Source organism: Artemia sp. Qi Xiang Cuo, chromosome 10, assembly GCF_049724085.1.
Source record: "Artemia sp. Qi Xiang Cuo chromosome 10, ASM4972408v1, whole genome shotgun sequence".
NCBI lineage: Eukaryota > Metazoa > Arthropoda > Branchiopoda > Anostraca > Artemiidae > Artemia > Artemia sp. Qi Xiang Cuo.
In genome coordinates, this window is record NC_142803.1 from 56,704,074 (window position 1) to 56,728,063 (window position 23,990).

Sequence of the window (23,990 nt, forward strand, 5' to 3'; positions counted from 1 at the left end):
ATTCAGGAAATATCCAACTATTATTTTTAATTATTCAGGTTAATACAACAGAGGTAATATAGTATTTTTCAGATTTTTTTTTTCGCCTAGTTATACTATTTGTGTGTCTTTTTGGTCTGAAACAAAAATCAATGCTTTAAGTATAAGGAGGGTTTGCTTCTCGGTGCTCAAAATTGCACCGAAAATCTTATTTTTTGATTTTGGCTCTTTTTTTAAGGACAAAATTTCCCTTTTTACCTTAATTAAAAATATGTATAATTTACAAGGCTTAGGTGCACTCCTCATAGAGGTCAAAGAAATAAAAACAGAAAAAAAAGTAGGAACATCTTTATTTATTTATTTTTTTTACTTTAAACTAAAAATGCTTTATTAATAGTTATTAATAATACCAATTATTAATAATTGAATAATATTTGAAATTATTTGATATAAATATCAAATAATTCAAATAATTGATATTCTAATATTAGAAACATCAAGGTGCTACTAGCAGAACTAGCAGATATTTTTTACTTCTTTGTATTTAAATTAACAAAAAATTGTTTTTACGTAGAAAACAGCGATCTTATTATATATTATTTATCGTTACGCAGTCAATAGATTTCTGGTATTCACAAAGATAGTACTTTATAGTTTTTCCTTTGTTTAGTCTGTTGTCCGAAATCCTTTGCTGCGAATTTAAGTATAGATTTATATCTTTTTCAGATCTTATTTGACATATTAGCATTCAAGAATGACATATCGTTTTGGCGACATAAGAAGTCGATGGTTGGTCTTTCAACTCGAACTGTTGTCTGGAGAGCATTCAGTCAAACTGTCATTTTTCTTTATCTACTTGAGGAAGATACAAGTCTTCTTGTTACTGTGCCCTCCGGTTTAGGCTGTCTTATTGAGGTTGGCCCTTTTTTAATATGTTAAAATGGTCCCCCATGTAGCTTTCTATGATGTTCCAGGGCCCCGTTAGTGGCGAAGAAGAAAAAGAGGACACATCAGTGCTACCCATGCAAACAAGGAATTTCCCCTGTTGTCCAAGATGGGGGGCTGTAACTTTCCTGTATTGATTTTTCGACAGCGAAAATCCCAACGGTGGACTTCGCGATTTTTTTTCTGACGCTGTTTTTTGATGAGTTTCAGGCCATGTCCTGAAATTTTGATAAATTCGCTGTCAAAATTTTTTATTAAGATTAATCAAAATAATAGTTGCCATTCCTGAGTAAGCTACAATGACAGTATAACTATTGGCCACAAATGTCAAAAGATCTATATACACTGTAGTGTATAGCGTTGCTCGATACTTGACATAGAAGTGTTATAGTACCACGATGCTTGATACAATAATGCAAACATCGATATTGAATTGTATCGTATCAATGCCCTTGAAAATTATCTTCTACCCTACGTCCGAAACGCGTTCCTGCCATTTTTGGAGATGTGGTTGCATCAATTGCCAATGTTTTTGTAGAATCAGTTATAAGCATATTATGTAATGGTCGCACTCGTGTCCGTAATGCAGTTGTAGCCGACATACAATTATTTAACAAATATATACAAGAGAAATTAGCATGGTGCTTGGTCGTATTGACGCTCAATAGAAAAGTTAGCACAGAAGTTGGTCAACTACAGGTGATACCGAATCAAAGGATCAGTAAGCTGATGACATAAAAAATAAGGATTGATGGCATCATAGAAGTTGGCACAGAAGTTGGTCAAGTACAGGTGGTACCGAATCAAAGGATCAGTAACCTGATGACGTAAAAATATGGATCGATGACATCATAGAAGTTGGCAAACTACGGATGGTACTGAGTCAAAGGATCAGGAAACTGATGACATAAAAAATAAGGATTGATGGCATCATAGAAGTTGGCAAAGAGGTTGGCAAACTACAGATGATATCAAATTGAAACATCAAGAAACTAATGAGGTAAAAAATAAGGATTGATGACATCATAGAAGTTGGCAACAAGTTGGCAAACTACAGATGGTACCGAATCAAAAGAAACTGGTGACGTAAAAAATAAGGATTGATGGCATCATAGAAGTTGGCAAAGGATTGATGACATCATTGATGACATCATTTTAGAAAAAGTGAAAAATTTTAGACCTTGAGATAGTTTGCCTGATTTTAGAAAAAGGGAAAAAGTTAAGACCTTGAGACAGTTTTCATTATCTCAGATAAAGAGATAAAACACCCCCAAGCTAGGGAATGATCTCGGTGGAAATTATACCATCAAATTCAGCATACCAGAGGTCAATATTGCCGAGATTCCAATCCCAAAAATACAGAAATTATTTTTTTGTAAAAATCACTTTCAAGGAAGATGAAAGCCTTGAGGATTTGGAAAAGGATATATTGTTTGAATAGCTTCAAATGGTGAACGAAAAAGAGAAGCAAGGGCCTATGCTAAACTTCTCTATAGGATTATTTTTAAATCTCCTTTTTTTCTCAAGATTTAAGATTTTTATTAAAAACCAAATAGAGACAAACAATAAATAATCAAAGAGAGCCAAGAGAGAAGTGAGCTCGAATCGAAAACTATATATTATCATAATAAGTTTTCTCCTTTGAGAGAGAAGGGAGACATGTCCCTTGAACAAAGACATTAATTTTTTTTTTTATTATCATCGAAGTTATCTCAGTAGTGTTGATTTAGTAAAGAGCTGGTGTGGCAAGGACAAGTTTGAATTAATAATGAAAGAAAAACAGTTCTGGAAGCTAATGCACGAAATTACGTGTTTTTTTTTTCTACCCTCTCAACTTTTACGCAGTACAAAAAGGTCGGTGCTGCCATCTAATATATTCGTATTTTTTGGAGTTAATGCTTGTTCTAAAGATGGCATAATAAGTGTGTTTTATGTAGTAAAAAGTCTAGGAGTTAGATTTTATTCTATTTTTGCGGCTCTTTTGAGCCTTTATTGTTCAGATATTCTTAATAACTCACCTGGTTAGTTTGTTTATGATCAGGTCAAGGTAAATTTTGATTAGGTGAAAATATGTGATTAAATGGTTGGGTGACCCAAGTGAGTTTAACACAATCAACAATTTAAAAATATTATTAGCATTTATTTGTAACTACCTAATGTGAATATTAAATCTAATTTGGTCATTTTAAATTAACCCATCATTTAGCAAAGGGAGGTTTGCTCTGCTTAACCTTCTTTGCCCCCTCCTTCCCCCTTTTGAATGCGTTTCTGTTTTTAAAATAAAAGGTTTAAAAACTGATTAAATCTAAAATTGATATTCAGAGGTAATGAGTTTTTAAATTAATCTTAATTTAAGTTGAAAAGTAATTTTCGTATAATTTGTTATTAGAGTATCCCGTTTATATTTTGAATGGTTGAGCCAAAGATCTTTCTAGTTTCCCACGGATCCACGGATTTTTCTAGTTTCCTGATGAGTTAAGGATTGATGACACCATAGAAGTTGGCAAACTACAGATGGTACCGAATCAAAGGACCAGAAAACTGGTGACGTAAAAAATAAGGATTGATGGCATCATAGAAGTTGGCAAAAGATTGATGACATCATAGAAGTTGGCAAACTACACATGGTACTGAATCAAAGAATCGGGAAACGGACGACGTAAAAAATAAGGATTAATGACATAGAAGTTGGCAAAAAAGATACAAAAGGAGAAGCATACCTCAAACTCAGAATTTAATTTTACCTCAAATTTGCCTCAAATTTGCAGAATTTAATAATCGGTGAAAATCATCTGCATCAAATCAAATCATCTGCATCAATCATACAAAATCAAAAGGTCATGAGGAATAACCAATAGCAAAGAAAACAATAAAATTAGTATTGAGGAATCTTAAATGCATGCGCAGATGATTTAAGGATGGCGTTAAATTGATTTTAAAAGATTGATTTTAACACCATCCCCACAAACAGATACACCCCCCTTCCCCAAAAAGGTGCTGAACTATGGAAACTGAATGTTTAATTAATAAAGCAAATATAACCAAACCAATTTAAGCAACATGTTTAAAACTTGTCCGTAGACTAATATTCCTTAGTTGTGAATGTTCGTTGTGTAAGTGCGAGCACCGAAATTTGTCGTCATTGCTCACTTTTTACTCATTTTCAGTTTTAATATTTTATTTTGTTTGATTTTATATGGAACATGTATGGAGTATCGTTAACAGTAATGCAGCGCTAGAAGGTATCTATGAACGATTTAATGAGCCTATAAAAGCCCTCCCCCTCCTCAAAAAAGAAGAAACAGAAAGCAGTCTTTTAATTTGTAATTGTCATTCCAACCATTGGAATGACGATGAAATGTTTTTTTCTGGCTGTGCTGCTCGTCAACAACACTAGAGTGATTCTGCAATTTTGTAACTTTATCATTTGCATTAAGCTACTGAATTCCAGTTGCTTACAGGTTTTCCTTAAGATTGAAGAATAGAAGATCAAACAATTTGGAGCTGACAATGTTGCTGTGATAATTTTTTTCGTTTGCTTGAAAAAAGGGACGACAATTTACATTCTTCATAGTCAAATGTTTCTGGCCTCCCGTTTCACAGTGTGGCCAGAAACATTCATGCATTTTTTTTAAAGGGGGAATTTTGGGTCTCAAATTCTATGAGAAGTGTGAAAAATCTCTTAAACCACTCTGCCTATCCATTCACAGAATTTAAGAAATGAAAATGTAGAAAGAAAACGGTATAATATTTAAACAAAGCAGTGTACAAAAAGAACTTTAGGTAATAAAAATTTGAATATTTCGACTCCACTTCCGGGAGCCTTTATGAACAGAAAAACGAATTAAGGTAAATTAAACACAAAATATAAAGTATAAATAACAGTGCAATAGGGAAAATCCTTTTATTAGACAGTGAACCACAACAAAATAATCTCTGGATATTTCGGTCACACATACAGTGGCTGTCATCAGCTTATAAACTGATGTTTATCTGCTGATGACGGCTATTGTATATGTGACCGAAATAATAAGAGATTATTTTGTTGTGGTTCACTGTCTAATAAAAGGATTTTCCCTATTAAACTGTTATTTATACCTCATGGAAAGGCAGTGTGGCCTTCGAAAATACGTCGAACATATAGAGAGAAAAATAAAATAAAACTCACTTCCTATTTTCGTTACGTGTTTTTAAATGATTTTTGGAACGTAACGATTTTGGTATTAATTTATTTATTTTACATTTTTGTAAAAATCTTTGTTGCGTAATTATATTAGCCTGTTTTTACTAGCAAAATTGTTACGTTTCAAGCATTATCTAAACATACGTAAAGATGCTAAGACAGGAGTTTGATTTATTTGTTTTTCTTTTTATGCTGTGTTTAATTTAGCTTAATTCATTTTTCTCCTGCTAATAAAGGCTCCTGGACATGGAGTCGAAATATTCGGATTTTATTGTTTAAAATTTGTTGTTGTTTTTTGTTTGGTGTACTGATTTGTTTGACTATTATACCCCTTTTCTCCCTAAATTTATTTTTTTAAATCTGTGTGAAATGTGTGACCCGATAAGATGTTTCCTTTTTTATTTACAATAGCCTGTGCAGCCTGGTAGCCTGTGCAGGCAATGTTTTCTGCAAACTAGTGTTCCTCTAAAAATTAAGGAGAATTAACTTGGAATAATCATACCAGTGTATCTGATGGTTTGACCTTGTAGCCCTAGCGTTCATTTCATAGCTAACTTTGGACTGAGCTTGTCCTTCCACTGTGTCAGTCCATAGTTTGGACTTAGTGTTGCGTGGACGCAGCTTAGAATGGAAGGACTGCCAAGGAGCTACAGGACAACTTTGTACCTTTATTACACTAACTATAAACAAGTTTTCCTAGATAATGATACCATCTATCGCTATTTGTACCAACCTAGGCATCTTAGTACCCTAATGAAAGAACCATCAAACAGTTCGTGGTAACGAATAAATAGTAACCGAAACTCTATAAAAATGGGATTTTGATACCAATAGATACATCAAAAGAATCAGATTTTAATGCTGACTTCAAATATATAAGTTCAAATATATAAGAGAAAATTTGGCTGATTTTCGAAAAAAGGAGGAAAGGCCCCCTAAAAATCATATAACCTTAATAAAAATCACACCATTATATTCAGCGTATCAGAGAACCCTACTGTAGAGGTTTCAAGCTCCTATCTACAAAAGTGGACTTTTCCATTTTTTGCCAGAAGAAAGATCACGGATGTGTGTTTATTTATTTTTTATTTTTTTTCCCAGGATTGATCGTATCGATCCATTGTTCCTAAAATATCGTCGGAGGGCTCATTTGAACGGAAATTAAAAGTTCTAGTGCCCTTTTTAAGTGACCAAATAAATAGAGGTTAATTAGGCCCCCTCTCACGCTCATCTTTTCCCCGAAGTCACCCGATCAAAATTTTGAGATAGCCATTTGGTTCATCATAGTCGAAAATATTAAAGATATGTCTTTTAGGATGACTGAATCCCATAAAGTTCCCGGAGGGACGGCTGAAAGTTATGAACTTTACCCAATATCAACATATAGTTTTGGTTATTGGGAAGTATACAGACGTTTTAAGGGAAGGGGGGGGGTTCTGGAAGGGGAGGTGGGTCGGGGGTTATGTGGGAGGATCTGTCTGTGGAGGAAGTTTTTATGGAGGAAGGGACATTGCTATGACGGAGACACTAAATTTCCAAGCATTATTTAAAAAAAGACCATAAATTAAATAAAAAAAACAACAAGGTTTTCACTAAAAGCAAGCGGCAGCATCAGAAATTAGCACGAACAGAAATTACAAAGCACTTAGCTGATCTGGTCCGTTTGTCAATATGTTGCTCTTGAAGACAAAGATTTCTTAGTAAGCTATTTATTCTAATTAACGGCCTTTGTGATTGAGGGGTCATTTTTAAAGAATTGGAACAAAATTCGAACTTTAGCTTAAAGACCGAGGTATTGACTAGGGGACGAACCCCCTAATATACTTATTAAAAATCTATGAATATAGAATTTCGTTAGGGAAGTTAATTCGTAAGTTACGTATATTTATTACTAATAAAAACGTTCGTAAATAAAATTAAACAAGTTTCGAGAAAGCAATTTAACCAAATAAAAGTAAAATTAATATGCAAATTTTGTTTTAATTATTCATGTACGGTGAGCCAAAATCAAAACCTGCATTAATTCAAAAACGTTCAAAAATTAAATTAGAAAAACAAGTTTTTTTTTAACTGAAAGTAAGGAAAGACGCTAAAACTTAAAACGAACATAAATTATTCCGTATATGAAAGGGGCTGTCCCCTCCTCAACGCCTCGCTCTTTACACTAAAGTTTTTTATTGTTTTAAAAAATTGAGTTGTGATAACGAGTCTAACTTTAGCGCAAAGAGCTAGGCATTGAGGAGGGGACAGCCCCTTTCATATACAGAATAATATCTGTTCGAAAAAAGCCAAATCTTTTTTCATATAAAGTGTTACACTGCCATTCAACATAAATAAGGCACGAGTGAACAAAAACACCTCCAAACTATCAAGTGGAAATGTGATATGTGAGTAACGTATTTGAGCAGATGTGAGGGACAGCCCATGAAATCCTTGTGTCATCAACATCAATAGATTTTGACTATACTTAATGAATTATGTCTATTTTTGTTTATCTACAACAACAATATGTTGTGTTTCTAGACCAGTGAAAATTTATCATCATTTTTTTTCTTGTATAGGTGTTCAAAGGTTCTCGAAATGCTATCTAAGAAGATTTCACGGTTTCAATCCGATATACGAGCAGGCATTCCGAGTGGGACGTTGCTTTGCCATTTATGTTTGATAGAATTTACCGCCTTTTGCTAGAACTAGCGCTAAGTTAAAAACATCACCTCTTCGCCCTAATTTAGTCGTAATCTAAGCGGCCTTGTCATCTTTACATTAGTCTTCAAACTTATTCTTGCGCACTGAACTCTCAAAAGCCTAAGAAATTCATTGTTTCTTATCTAAGACACTCAAATCATCGCATGAACTAAGTTTAAGAGTTTTACTTTCCGTCGTTACCATGTTCTCCCATAACTTTTGTAGTGTTCCTTAGGACAAAGTCCGTCTAGTTTATGACTGTAATGGGTATAAGACACAACCCTGCTTAAATTTTCCTTCTATACCGCATCTCTTAGCTTTCCATACAGCTTAAGTATCATCAAGTACGATCACTACGATCCGTAATCGTAATCACCAGGTACGATCCTTAATCCCTACGATAACTGCCTTTTGTTAGAACTTAATGTTAGTTTTGGTCTGCACATCGAACAAATAGCTAAACTATCTAAACTCAAAACCTGAGATTTTGCTGAAAATATCCGGATATGAGAAAGGAACCTTAAAACTTGGCGTGATTAAATGCCGTGTTTGCTTTACGCTCCATTTGACTGTCTTGGGTCTGTAGTTTTAGTAACTTTGAGGCGTTGAGTCAGGTGTAAAAGGAAGGTTAAAGGCCCGAAATGGCAAGTAAAGTGCTTTAATGCCTGTGACACATATTTTTTTTTTTCTTTTTTTTTTTTTTTTTTTTTTCTTATTTAGTAACGGTTGGTATGGACTCATGATGTTAAGTATTAAAATTCTCGGCAATAAGTAATGGAGTTAAGGTTGTATCATCAATGTTTTGTTTTATACATTTTTTTTTTTTTTTTTTTTTTTTTTTTTTTTTTTTTTTAGTAACGGTTGGCATGGACTCATGATGTTAAGTATTAAAATTTTCTGCAATAAGTACTGGAGTTAAGGTTGTATCATCAATGTTTTGTTTTATAGATTTTTTTTTTTTTTTTTTTTTTTTTTTTTTTTTTTTTTTTTTTTTTAGTAACGGTTGGTATGGACTCATGATGTTAAGTATTAAAATTTTCTGCAATAAGTACTGGAGTTAAGTTTGTATGTTTTGCCGTGAATGGCGATATCATCTGCATTTTCTCATATTGTTTGTATAAAGGTTTTGTTATGCTTTTAACTTCTCCCTCCTTCTGCCTCCTGAAATAATATATTTGTGTTTGCTCTTATTTCGAGCTGCAGTACCAAAGTACCTTTTTTTATTGGCCTACAACTGCCCCTATTTTCTGAATAGTCTTATGTAAGACGATTATGATAGGTCATTTTTTATTTTTGTAGTTTTGGAAAGTGATGAAAGCATTTAAGATTGAGCTTCGTTTTTCTGGGTGTATACTGCCACGAATTACTGTAGGAAGTTTTACGAAAGAAGAAAAGGAATCGGATGAATATGATGCTGATTTTCTAAAAAAGCTCTCAGTTGTGTTGTGCCCTCTTGTTATTGGTGGTGCTATTTACTCGCTAGTCTACATGCCACATAAAAGGTAAGATTATTCTTGTTGGGGAAACTGAAAGAGTTGAATTTAAAAGACCGAGCTATTGAATATATTACCATCACCTCCCTATTCTGAATAAATCAACTCATATGCTGCAACTTACTATTTTTTTTTTAATTCAGTCCATCGGTTGCTCTTGAAAATGTAAATAATTTATTTTTGTTTTTTTTTGTTATTTTCATTTATAACATATTTTCACCATATTTTTTTTTTGTCATTGGGAAACTTAGATTCTTTTAAAGAGATTATTCAGATCATTTGATTATTGTAGATAAAATTATTAGCAAAATCAATAAATTAGTAGAGGTTTTGATACTTCAGGGTGCATGAATGGGTTTGAAAATTAATGCTAAGATGATTAAGTAGTTTAGACTAGGGATATATAAAAGTGAGGTGGTGATGTTAGGTAACGAGCTAATTGATCCATTGGATAATTTTACTTGCCTGAGTATTGTTATCAGAGTCAACGCTATAGCGTTGCCTATAGTAAAGGCCGTACGCCTACAATGTTTTATTATTATTTATTATTATTTTTTTCCCAGAGGCCATTCATATGAAAGGGGTCTTCGTAGAAACTTCAAAGAAAGCTGATTCGAATGAAAATCGAGAGTTCTAGTGCCCTTTTTAATAGTAAAAAATGTTTGGAGGGCAACTAGCCCCCCCACGCCCACCATTCCGCCAAATACATCCAATCAAAATTTTGAGATAGCCATTTTGTTCAGCATAGTTAATTTCCAGATAGAAAATATATTTTTGAGGAGGACACTCCCCCACAACCCTCAGGGCAATGATTTTAAGTTATGCCCTGAGGGCATATGAGGTTTTTATAGAAGGTGTTTTCGTAAAAACTTCAAAACAGGCTCAATTGATTGGAAATTAAAGGGCTAGTGTCCTTTTTAATAATCGAAAGTGATTGGAGTGTAACTAGCCCCCTCCTCCCCACACCCATCATTTCCACAAACACATCCAATCAAAATTTTGAGATAGCCATTTTGTTCAGCGTAGTTGATTTCCAGATAGAAAATATTTTTTTGAGGAGGACACTCCCCCACATCCCTCAGGGCAAGGGTTTTATGTTATACCCTGGGGGCATATAAGGTTTTTATAGAAGGCGTTGTCGTAGAAACTTCAAAAAAGGCTTATTTGATTGGTAATTCAAAAAGCTAGTGCCCTTTTTAAGTCGAAAGTGATTGGAGGGCAACTAGCCCCCCCCCCCGCCCATGATTCCCCCAAACACATCCAATCAAAATTTTGAGATAGCCATTTTGTTCAGCGTAGTTGATTTCCAGATAGAAAATATATTATACAACCCTCAGGGCAAGGGTTTTAAGTTATGCCCTGGGGGCATAAAAGGTTTTATAGAAGGCGTTGTCGTAGAAACTTCAAAACAGGCTCATTCGATTGGAAATCGAGAGTTCTAGTGCCCTTTTTAATAGTCCAAAATGATTGGAGGGCAACTAGCCCCCCCCCCTCCACGCCCATCATTCCCCCAAACACATCCAATAAAAATTTTAGATACCCATTTTGTTCAGCGTAGTTGATTTCCAGATAGAGAATTATTTTTGAGGAGGATACTCCCCCACAACCCTCAGGGCAAGGGTTTTAAGTTTTGCCCTGGGGGCATAAAAGGTTTTTATAGAAGGCGTTGTCGTAGAAACTTCAAAACAGGCTCGTTCGATTGGAAATTAAAGAGCTAGTGCCCTTTTTAATAGTCGAAAGTGATTGGAGTGTAACTAGCTCACCTCCCCCCCCCCTCCCCACGCCCATCATTTCCCCAAACAAATCCAATCAAAATTTTCAGATAGCCATTTTGTTCAGCGTAGTTGATTTCCGGATAGAAAATATCCTTCTGAGGTGGATACTCCCCCACATTCGTCCGAGAAAGGGTTATAATATATGCCCTGGGGGCATATAAGGTTTTTACAGAAGGTATTGTAGTAGAAAATTCAAAACAGGCTCATTCGATTGAAAATTAAAGGGCTAGTGCCCTTTTTAATAGTCGAAAATGATTGGAGGGCAACTCCCCCCCCACTCCCATCATTCCCCCAAACACATCCAATCAAAATTTTCAGATAGCCATTTTGTTCAGCGTAGTTGATTTCCAGATAGAAAATATATTTTTGAGAAGGATACTCCCCCACAGCCCTCAGGGTAAGGGTTGAAAGTTTTACCTTGAGGGCATATAAGGTTTTTATAGTAAGCGTTATCGTAGAAACTTCAAAACAGGCTCATTCGATTGGACATTAAAGAGCTAATGCCCTTTTTAATAGTCAAAAGTGATCGGAGTATAACTAACCCCCTCACGCCCATCATTTCCCCAAAAACATCCAATAAAAATTTTCAGATAGCCATTTTGTTCAGCGTAGTTGATTTCCAGATAGAAAATATATTTTTGAGGAAGACACTCCCCCACAACCCTCACGGCAAGGGTTTTTAGTTATGTCCTGAGGGCATATAAGGTTCTAATAGAAGGCGTTGTCGTAGAAACTTAGAAACATACTCATTCGATTGGAAATTAAAGGAGATAGTGCCCTTTTTAATAGACGAAAATTATTGAAGGGTAACTAGCCCACCCCCCACGCCCAACATTCCCCCAAAAACAATCCAATCACAATTTTTAGATAGCCATTTTGTTCAGCGTAGTTGATTTCCAGATAGAAAATATATTTTGAGGAGGACACTCCCCCACAACCCTCAGGGCACGGGTTTTAAGTTATGTCCTGGGGGCATATAAGGTTTTTATAGAAGGCGTTCTCGTAGAAACTTCAAAACAGGCTCATTCGATTGGAAATTAAAGGGCTAGTGCCCTTTTTAATAGTTGAAAGTGATTGGAGTGAAAATAACCCCCCCCCCCGACGCCCATCATTTCCCCAAACACATCCAATCAAAATTTTGAGATAGCCATTTTGTTCAGCGTAGTTGATTTCCAGATAGAAAATATATTTTGAGGAGGACGCTCCCCCACAACCCTCAGGGCAAGGGTTTTAAGTTATGCCCTGGGTGCATATAAGGCTTTTATAGAAGGTGTTGTCATAGAAACTTCAAAACAGGCTCATTCGATTGGAAATTGAAAGGGCTAGGGCTCTTTTTAATGGTCGAAAGTGATTGGAGTGTAACTAGCCCCCTCCCCCCCCCCTACGCCGATCATTTCCCCAAACACATCCCATCAAAATTTGGTTCAGCGTAGTTGATTTCCTTTTAGAAATTATGTTTTTGAGGAGGACACTCCCCCACAGCCCTCAGGGCAAGGGTTTTAAGTTATGCCCTGGGGGCAAATAAGGCTTTATAGAGATGTTTTCGTAGAAACTTTAAAACAGGCTCATTCGATTGGAAATTACAAGGGCTAGTGCCCTTTTTTAATAGTCAAAAGTGATTGGAGTGCAACTAGCCCCCTCCCCCCGACGCCCATCATTTACCCAAACACATCCGATCAAAATTTTGAGACAGCCATTTTATTAAACGTAGTCTTAAGTTCTGGAAATTAGGTCTTTGAGGATGATAGCTCCCCCACAGCCCCCAGGGCAAGGGTTATAATTTAAGGATTCTCTGAATCCTTTCTATTATTTCTTATGGAAGGGATGCTCGTATAAACTTTAGAGAGGGCTCATTTGACTGAAAATTGAAAGTTCTTGTTTACTTTTTTAAGAGTCAAAATAGACTGGAGGGTAACTAGCCCCCCCCCTCCTCCAAGCCCTAAATTCATCAGATAAAAATTTTGAGATAGACATTTTGTTAAAATAGTTCAAAGTTCTGATGACAAAAACTCAAGTGTCGACACATCCCACCAGGGCCCGGGAGTAGGCGTTTTAAGATATGCCCTGGGGAATAAACTTTTAAGGAGGGTTTATAGCTTATGGGAAGGGGTTTTGTATGAGAAGAAAATATAGGAAATCTATTATAATTACCAAACTTTAAGGTTAAAATACATACTCTGTGATAGATGCAAAATTACTTTGGCACACAAAATCCTATTAAGGTCAATTCCAAACAGTCGTGATCGCTTTGTGTCAGCAAGTTAAATGGTCTAAACCCCCTTATTGGAGCTATTTTTTCAATCCATTCATTGTTATCAATCGCTGTCCACAAGTTATGCAAGCTGTCTATTGTTCATATATAAGGTTTTTATCAAAGAGGTAATCTTATAGACTTTGAAAAAAGCCTCATTTGATTTAAATTGAAAGTTCTAGATCCGTTTTTTAAAGACAATAATAATCGGACAGTAAGCACCCCCCCCATGCCAAAAAAAAACTTGAAACTTTTTGCAATCAAAAACGAAAAAAATTAATTAAAAAAAAAATTTACGAAAAATAAGTTTTTCAAAGAAAAGTAAAGGTCATTTTAAACTTAAGCTCAGTTGATACGAATACTTGTTAAAATTAAAACTCAAAACGACCAGAAATTACTATTAAAGAATAAATGAAACCCAAAACGAACAGAAATTAAATAAAGAATCATAGCAAGAAACATACAACAAGTAATAATATAAATGAATAAATAGATCTTAAAGCGAGTAGTGCTTAGATTGAATATGAAAATCAAGCTTAAAACGAATACAAATGTTTTGCTATTAAAGTATAAATGAAACTTAAAACGAACATAACTTAAATATACAAACATGCAATATATATTAATGTAAATGAATAAATAAATCTTAAAACGAGTGGAACTTAAAAATAATATGCAAATCAAGTTTGGATCAAATAAAAATAACTACAAACAAGAATTTGGGTGCCGCCTCACTGCAGAAGCCTAAAACCTACTGCGTCATTGGCTCTTTACTGAAAACAATTATTTGAAATATTTTCACTTTTATGACTTTAAGATATAAAAAACTAATTAAGGTTTTAAGGAATAAGCATCAGCATATGTATAATGAATTGACAATGCACATTTTTTTCAGTAAACTCATTTGAATTTTTTTTCAGTAAAGTACAAATTATATTCTGGCTTTTAGAAAGCATTGGGGTTTTGAACCCTACTAACATTGATTTATGCTCGTTTTGAGTTTGACTCTAATATTTATTTTAATTTTTGTTCGTTTTGGGTTTCATTTATTTATTGATACTGATTTGGGGTAGTTGTATGCTTGGTAGATTATATGATAGTCTGGACGCCAGGTGTTGAAAATGTAAATCATACCACGACGGAATGGAGCTGATATGAGAATTAGTCTACCCTCTACCCCCTAAATTGACCATGCGGATTCAAAAATACCAATGGCACTTGCTTGCGAGTGGTGGAACACTCCGAAACTTGACATTTTATTATATTTTGGTGTTTCATGCAAGAAAATGAATGTTCCACAAAGTTTGAGGTGCAGTTTTCCGCTCAAATAGAAATGCCTAGAAGCCATAGAATGCTTCATAACAAACTAACACGATTAGTTAGAAAAAATGACAGAGTTAAAAAAAAATGGCAAAACTATATGAGTCTTGAACAGTCTTGGAAAGTATAAACAAAATCAAATTGAATATTAGATACATGATTATATTAATTGTTGAAAGATCCTTCAGTTCAAGATTTTTTTTCACTGTAATTTTTATTTTCATTTTCAATGCTGTAAGAACTGGAAAATAATAAATTTGTAATATACGAGTAATTCGTTTTCAATGAAGTACCAATGACACAGAAGGCTTTAGGTTTTTACAGTTAAAGAAGGGGGCAGTATTCAAATTTTTTTTTAATGAAACTATATTTGTCTTGACCAATCTTGAAAAGAACTAACAAATTAAACTGAATATTTGATGCATAATGATATTAATTGCTAAAATCTCATCAGTTCAAAATTTTACTGTAATTTTAATATTTATTTTCAATATTAAGTACAAAAGAAACACAGATGAAACACAGAAAAAAATTTCTTTGTTGGGTCCATGTTCATATACCAGTTCATATAAGTTTATTAATCCACATTCATAAACAAATAAATAAATTAAACAACACTTTCACGCTGGAGAAAACCTACGAAGGTTTATGATCGCGCGAAATTCCGCGTAACTACTTACCTATTTACTCAAATATTTACATAAATCTCAACTATTTGACTAAAACTATTATAAATGAACCATAAATAGATAAACTATATCCTATATCCTATATATATATATATATATATATATATATATATATATATATATATATATATATATATAAATAGTAATAATAGTAATAATAATAATAGTAAAAAAAATATGGAAAAATAAATAAATAACTGAATTAAAAATGGTAATACATAAATAAAATATAAAAGAAAGATAATAATAACCAATCCAGTCTCCATCACTCACTTTACTCAACTCCCTCTCCCTTCCCCCACCCTGCCAACCTAACCTTAGCTCCTACCCACCCTTACGTTGAACAACAATAGTTTTTTTTAGAGCTTATTGCAATGAATATGGAAAATGCAGCAAAGTTTGTTATCTCTGGGCTTGGGTAGGGCCATTGGGTCATTTGATATTTCTGGGATTTAAGGCGGACGCTCCTAGGTCCAAGCGTTTTGGCCGCTCCGTTTTGGAAAGATTTTTGGGGAAGTCCCCGAAAACTTGGGGATAGTGAAAGCACTGAACAGAATGCAACTGATGAGTGAAAAGTGATGAAAGAGAACGGTGATACCGACCTCTCAACTGCCATTCTTGTGAGAAATTTGATAGTTTTATAGTGGCCACGGAATCCCTGTGTTTTCTTAAAATCACTTTTCTGTGAATAGGCTGCATAGCAGTGAAGTGCACCTGGCACTTCAACCATAGATAACATTGGTCCATTTTTTTTAGAAAAAAAAATCACTCAGTGATAATTTACTGCCCTCCTGGCATTGTGTGCCCCTAGGCCCGGACCTAATGGGCCTATTGATAAATATTGCCCTGGGCTTGGAGTGTCGTGTTAGGGTCATACTCTTGCAGAATTTCACCTAAATAAGCCTGAGAATTCCAAGCCGTTATAAAAAAAGATGAAATAAATGAAGCAACTCTTATGTACATTTTATAAACTGTATACCCTTTGGCTATTTTTGAATATTAATTGCTATCGTAAGGTGATTCTTGCAAATATGGATTGAAATAGCCATGAAATTGTCATGAAAGATATAATATATAAACATATATTTACGTTTATATAAATATATAAAATTATTTCTGTAAATAAATATTATGATAAATATCTATATAAGTAAAATAGATATTTATGTAGATAGAAATATACAAAAAATATATTTTTTATAAAAATATAATTTTATTAGAAAATAAATAAATGTTTTTTTTTAAAAGAATGTAATTTCGATTATATAAATAAAAATTATATTTCATATTTTAATTAAAAATGATATTGTTATATAATTTTTCTAAAAATAAATTATATAAATACAAAGATATATAATAAAATATAAATAGAATATGAATATATATAAACATATAAATTTGTAAAATTTATTAACTTGTAAAAAATATAAACAACCTTTGGGTTATCTAAAATATTTGATAAAAAAGTGAAAAATCTCTAAAAATGAATTGTGAATATAATTTTATATGCTGTATAACATTACGGTTTGTATAAAAGCTCCTGTATTTTTTATCCCATCGTTCGACATGGTCTTGGGCTAGAATTGAATTATATTTGTGTTTATTTTAGTTGGTATTCATGGACACTTGAAAGTCTTGTCAATGGGGTTTATGCTTTTGGTTTCCTGTTTATGTTGCCTCAGCTGTTTGTCAATTATAAGCTCAAATCTGTGGCTCACCTACCGTGGAAAGCTTTCATGTATAAGGTAATTAGATTTGTTTAATTATCCTGCTTGAATTCCTGCTCTTTCTGTTGCTATGAAAACATTAGAAAACATGAAAAATAGATTAGATGTACAAGTTCAACAGCCTGTGCCATTATCATCAGGGGATTCCTAGACTACTTTTTATTGGGGAGAGGGGGGGGGGGGAGTAGTCAGATGTAGTACCAAGGTAATACCAAATTTTTCCGATTGTTTTTCTGAAATCATATTTTCTCCATGAGGATTGTAATTCTTTTAGAATTCTAATTTTTTTTTTAGAATTCTAATTTTTTTTTTAGAATTCCAATTCTGTTTTATAATCTTATTTTTCATATTATAAACGCTATCTGATTTTTTTTTGCTGTCTTTTATTCCAATTATTGCCTAATATGCCTAGCTTCCATTATACCAATTCAGTATAAAAGAGTGACGAAAGATGTTGTTTTTTTTTTTTTTTTTTTTTTTTTTTTTTTTTTTTTTTTTTTTTTTTTTGTAGGATTTCGATTCTACTTTACCATCTAATTACGTATAGTCTTTGGTTTACATTACAATTGACCTCAAATATTCATTGAATAATAAATATATTGAAAGTATATAATGTTAAATTTGGCCAAGAATTGAGATTCATTCCCATCGCTAAAACATCGAAATTCAAAAAGTATACTTGAGTTATTTTGGCTTCTAATAGACGCACACAGAAGCTACTCAATTCCCCTTACATCGTTAGAGATTAGATCCAATTTTTAATATTTCTTGTCTAATGTCACGAGGAATTTCATCAAAATGTCACTAAAATCTTCTGAAAAATTGAAGTCCTTGACTATCTGAACAGGCCATTTTTTTTCCTATTCTTTACTTTTTTTTTGCGCAAAATATGTTATGAATCTACTATCGAGAAACTACTTTGAGAAACATTTTGTAAAACTGCCTATCTGTGAATGTTGTAAAAACTGTTAGGGGTCTAGTGGCGATTTTCAGAAATGTTCTGTCAATATTATATATAATATTTGGTAAATTATAATGACTTCTGTTGCGATCGCCAATTTAAACAGAATATTTCGTTCGGACAGCTACATAGCTTGTTGTAATAGCAATTGAATTCAAGATAAAAGATTGACGAAAGAGTAACGATACAAGGCCGACATTTTTTTCTTTTTTAGGTTTTTTTTACTTTATTTATTTGACTAATATACCTAACTTCCATTATATCAGTTCAGTGTGAAAGAGTGACGAAAGATTTTTTTTCCTTTTTTTTGTAGAGTTGCGATTCTGCTGTTTCATCTAATTACATACTATCATTAGTTTACATTTTGGCTTTGAATACTCTTTTCTTTTCATCTTAAAAGTGCCTCTTCTAGGATTTACTAGCCTTTTCCGGGTAGTAAATAGGGGTACTCCCCCTTATGTTCCCTCCCCAGATCGAGCCCCAGGAATCTATGATCTCATAACTATTATGAGCTTTATGATAACGTCACTTCTTGATTGTGTGTATCTCGCAACATATCTACATATAGATACATATAGGGGTAAGTAGCCTATACTGGTTAAACTTACCCCCAAGCTTTATATAGAGAATTTAAATAGAGCTTTTAAAGTTGAATTAATTCTTGTTCATTCCCTTAGAGAGAAAAAAGCTAATTGTAAGTGTGGCCGTGCGAAGTTGGAACCTGTCTAAAGTTATAATTTAGGATATTACTTTTTGTTATTATTTTAGTTTTTTTAAAATAAAAAGCCCTGAGTTTTTCAAAAATAATATCTATTTCTTCTTCTAGGCCTTCAATACTTTTATCGACGATATATTTTCGTTCATTATAACAATGCCAACGTCACATCGGCTGGCCTGTTTTAGAGATGACGTTGTCTTCGTAGTCTATCTTTACCAAAGATGGTAAGTAACGTAAAAAAAAAATCAATTCCTTTAATATCTAAAATTGTTCCACAGTTAGGTTCTAGGCTAATTTTGTGCATTTTTATCAGTGGTCTATTCCAGTCGTCGTATACTTACTAACAGAAAAGGGACAGATTACTACTACTCACACAAAAAAGTGTTTTTTCTTGTTTTTGAGGATGGGAACTCAAACCCTCCGGTCTCGGTTTTTTGACCGTAGTGGTTTCAGTGACGGAGTTTACTACCATTTTGAGGAGTTTGGAAATCTCTTTCAAATTTCTCAAAAATTATTTTCACAGTAAACTTATACTAGTATCATTAACTTATGTAATAGTTATCATAAACATTAGAAAGTGTGAATTTCAGCGTCGGTTGACTGGCTAAAAGACAAAGAGTCCACTAGCGAACTTTCCTAGTGGGCTAGCTATCACCGAAACTTGAAGAAAATGTTTGCTTTGTCTTGGAAATTTGACTGCAAACAAAGTGGAATTTTATACCCTTTTGTTGGTGAGTCTAAAAATCAAAGTGGGTGGCACCAGAGGGAATTCCCTAAGCGGTGAATTTGCTCAAATGATAATTGCTTTGAACTGTTTTTTCATGTTTTCCTCATGGGGAGCCAAGAATATTTTTAGGGACTACCCTTTTGTGAACTTTAGATTAAAAATTCTGCTCTGTTTGATCAAAGAAACAAAACTCATTCTTTCTGATGATACAAGTTTTGTTAAAACTCAATATCTCCATCTTGGGTACAAAATGGGGGAAGTTAAAGGGTTATGATGAGGGGTTTAAATGATTTCTAAGATTTTTCGGAAAGGTGGTGCGGCTTTTTGTATTTTGTCGTTTATTCGGATCTCTTGTCTTAGCTTACTAGTTATGGCAAAGCTGTCCAGTTAATTTTAAGAAGTTTTGCCACGTGAACTAAAAATTTTACAGTGGACGAGATAGGGTGATTCTTTACGGTATCGTATTGCCTTAAATGAAAAGGTTTTGTCACTTAACGGTTTTTTTTCAAAACGCCTGTTTAAATTTTTGGTCCCAGTGAGCTGTAGTTCGCTTTTTCTTAGGCTTGAGTGTTACCACTGCAGTCAAGACAAGGAGACTAATAAAGGTGATAAAGGCGTGTCTCTTCTTTTCGAGTTATAGGAAAATTAAGACAAAGCGAAAATGTGAGCCCTATTATTTGTGTATAAGCTACTTAAGGCGTATAATCCAATACCCTGAATGGCGTTTCTGGTATAATCCAGGGTATAATCTAATATAATCCAAAGTAATTATTAATCTCAGGGTATAATTTAATACTCTGTATGGTATTTCCGGTATAAACCAGGGTATAATCCAATATAATCCATATGATTCTTAAAGAATTGCGATTGAAATTGTTTTGTAAAGAGGGAGGATTGAGGAAGGCTTGAAGAAATGAGGAAGATTTTTAAACCCCGGAGAACCCCGGAGGAAAAGCCTCTAATTCACCATTGTACGCCATTATTACCGCGTTAATAATTGGCTGGAAAAAGACCAGCAGAAATATGTGCCCTGAAATTTGTTTATAACCTTAGATAATTTCTTAGACCCCGGTGCCTTTCCATTGACATAATTTAACAAATGAAAATATAGAGAAAACGGGTATAATATTTAAAAACAACAATATTTTCCATATTTTGGTACATAAGCAGGGGCAGTTCCAGCCTCTCTTGCTCCTGGGACAAATTTTGACCAGCCCCCCCTGCGCCTCCAAAAAAAATTTCAGGCCGCTTTTTAAAAAAAAATTCATTTATTAACCAAATTATTTTCCATTTGTTAATTAATAAATTTTTTGAAACTTATTATTTAAATCATTTTATTATTTAGTTATTATAGTTTAATTTAGTTGCTTGATCATTATTACTTAATTAATACTTAATATTTTTTGTATTAATTAATTAATAATATTTTAGTCATTTTGATTTATTCACTGCACCATCTACTTTATTTTAATAAAAATGAAATTTAAAAAATACAAAGCGATTTTAACCGTTAGATTATTTATTTGAACTTTTGCGCCCCTAAAGTTTCTGCGCCTGGTGCAAGTGTCCGTCCTCCTAAAAATGCCTCTGTACATACGTAGTTGACCAGTACAAAGTTGTATCTCTATACTTTCATTCGTTAAATTCTGTGTATAACCTATGGGGTTCATTTCAATCTATCACTTGTTAGTTACTATGTCTACCATGTTAACGAGTTAATTTACCTACATTTATAACGTTTTTTTGTAAATATAGGATTATCTTCATTATCTATATTTACGATTGTTAGTTTGCAACTAATGGCTTATACTTGAATATTCTTTGTTTTACCAGTAAAAATTCTTATTTTGTTTCCTCTTAGAATTAAAAAAAAAGTTTAGTCTAAAAAAAAAAACTATTTTCAATTTACATTGTATCTTATAAAAGGATCTTCATAATTATGAGTATTTTCTTTCGCTTCTATCGAAAGTTTTATGGCTATCAACGAAGTGTATATTTTTGCCAGTAATATTTTTACCAGTCTTTTTTTTCCAAAAAACCGTTTTTATTTAAAAAATTCATTTTTCAATTTATGTTTTAGTGAGGTTAATTAATAAAAACTTTTTTTCTACCACCGAAGGTTTTTTTGACAGCTTTTAAAACGTAAAATATTTCTCTCTTATCAGAGTTCCATACTTTTTGTTTCTGACTTGGTATAATAAATTCCCAAGCCCTTAAGTTCTGACAGAATTTGTTAAAGTCGGAACGAACAACCTACCTCTTTAGTTGAACTATGTCTGAAGTGAGTCCGAAAGCGAAATTTTGTGCACAGATTCTCGACATTTCGTAGACAATTAATTAAAAAAACTTTTTCTACAAAATAAGTTTTTCAAAGAAAAGTAAAGAACTCTATTAAACAGAAAATTAGCAAAAATAAAATCAAATAATATACCAAGCTCGAAACTACCACAAATCAGCATCGATTAATAAATGAAACCCAAAACGAACAGAAATTACAATAAATAACCGAGTCAAACTCAAAACGAGCAGAAATTAACATAAGTTGGGCTCAAAACCGCTTTGCCTTCCCAAGGCCAGATCATAATTTGCACTTCCCCTACAACCCTAAAAAGTAAATGTTCTTACTTTTATAACTTTAATACATCAAATAATGCTAACATTTTCATTACTAAATATCAGTATATGTATATTAAACTGACAATGAACATTCATTTGTATTTTTTTCCGTAAAGTGTAAATTTTTTTTTGGCCTTGGGAAGGCATAGGGTTTTGCGCCCAATTTATGTTAATTTCTGCTCGTTTTGAGTTTGACTCGGTTATTTATTGTAATTTCCGTTCGTTTTGGGTTTCATTTATTTATCGATTCTGATTTGTGGTAGTTTCTACGATGACGGGCGTGGGGGGGGGGGGCTAATTGCCCTCGAATCACTTTCGACTGGTAAAAAGGGTACTAGCTACTCCAATTTCCAATCGAATGAGCCCTTTTCGAATTTTATACGACAACTCCTTCGATACCAAGTGCCCGGGTATGGAGAAAAAAAAAAGAAAAAAAAAAAGAAAAAAAAAGCACATTGTGCACACATCGTTCTTTACTTAGGTAGCGCTAGCGCGCAGCCTATGAAAAGGCATTTGTAGGCTCTTTCTGTCTAAAAAAAATTGCTGCGAATGAATAGTACCAGCCCATAGACGGTCAAGTTTTAATTATTCTGCTCTGTTGATAGCCTGCAGAACTCTCTTGAATCTTTAAATTTTTAAAGCCTGGTCGCAAAAAGAAGCAAAAAAGAATATTTGTCATTATGAAGACCCTATTATATAATGGGAAAATCGAAATTTTTTTAGACTAAAAAAAAGTGTCGGGGCACCTACGAAATATCAAATATTCAAAAATCTCCTAATGCTTTCATTTATAGGCTAATGAAGGTTTCATCTTTTAAATTTATGCTGCACGATCTAAGGATGGCTGAATATTTAGTTCGCTTCGATTTCAGATACACGGCAACCCTGTCAAATATAAATCAATTTTTAGTCTTTTTCGTATTCACCAATCTGTATTTTCTACTAAAATTATAAGTTTTATCTGTTTTATTATTGCTTTTTTATATTTATTTTTTTTCCATTGCATTTCGTAACTATTCGAAAACGTAAAATTACCACCTTTAGCTTAAATTTTGGTAATAAATTTTTGGTAATAAAGTAAATACTGAAATACTGATTTCAGTATTTACTGTTAGTAAGAAATTAATTTTTAGTTTTCTAATAATTTTTTAAGTAACAGTTTTCAAAAAATGTTATTTTTTGTTTGATTTTGAGATATAAGCTGTTTCTGAATGTTTATAATTCTGAATTTTAATGTACGTTTCCGTCAAGGTTATGCTCTCTTTTTTTCTGTTCCTTGCTGGTCTGATTGAAATTCGAAGGTTGTGAGTTAAGACAGGGGATGTGCATGTAATAGTTCAAAGCTTCCATATATATCTTTTAAGAAGGAATTTGGATTTATCTCTCTCCTTGTTGTTTAACTGATAGGAAAATTATCAATCTTGTTTTACAGGCTATATCCTGTTGATAAAGCTAGAGTCAACGAGTTTGGTCAATCAGGAGAAGAAGAAAAGGAGAAAATAGAATAAATCTTTTAAGACGTGAATTTATTTATTCATTTATTATGTTTTTGGTATATTGTTCTTTATTTGCTTCTGTTTAAACTTTTTTATAATATTGTCTTGATTTTGGTGATATCAAGTATGTATAATCAAGTATATCAAGTATGTAGCAAGGGGCAGAGGCGAGGATAAAGAAATAATTAATGTTTTCCTCTCTTAAATTGTTTCTTTTTAATTCGATTTGAATGTTCCCTTGTGAACGCTTATTGCTTTTTTCGTCAAAAGCATATTTTGACATAAAATACGCTGAAAAAAACATCAATATCAAAGCAACATAAAAAAAAATCAAAAACATTGCAATGATGAAAAAACATCAAAAACAAAAACAGGGTCGCTTTTCAGTAAAGATTTATGCTTTAAGATGGACAGAAAATGTTGTA

At 33.1% G+C, this 23,990-nt stretch overlaps 1 protein-coding gene across 1 annotated transcript in view; it reads left to right on the forward strand.

The window, feature by feature from the left end:
* Positions 1 to 23,674, forward strand: part of LOC148947924 (lipid scramblase CLPTM1L) — a 74,872-nt gene extending 51,198 nt beyond the window's left edge. Inside the window, exons 7-11 of the mRNA XM_089095145.1 lie at positions 706 to 894; positions 9,092 to 9,294; positions 16,930 to 17,065; positions 18,835 to 18,950; positions 23,502 to 23,674. Of these exons, the coding sequence (XP_088951271.1) occupies positions 706 to 894; positions 9,092 to 9,294; positions 16,930 to 17,065; positions 18,835 to 18,950; positions 23,502 to 23,577 (720 nt within the window). The 3' untranslated portion in view covers positions 23,578 to 23,674. The remainder of the gene's footprint in view (positions 1 to 705; positions 895 to 9,091; positions 9,295 to 16,929; positions 17,066 to 18,834; positions 18,951 to 23,501) is intronic.
* The last annotated feature ends 316 nt before the right edge of the window (positions 23,675 to 23,990 follow it).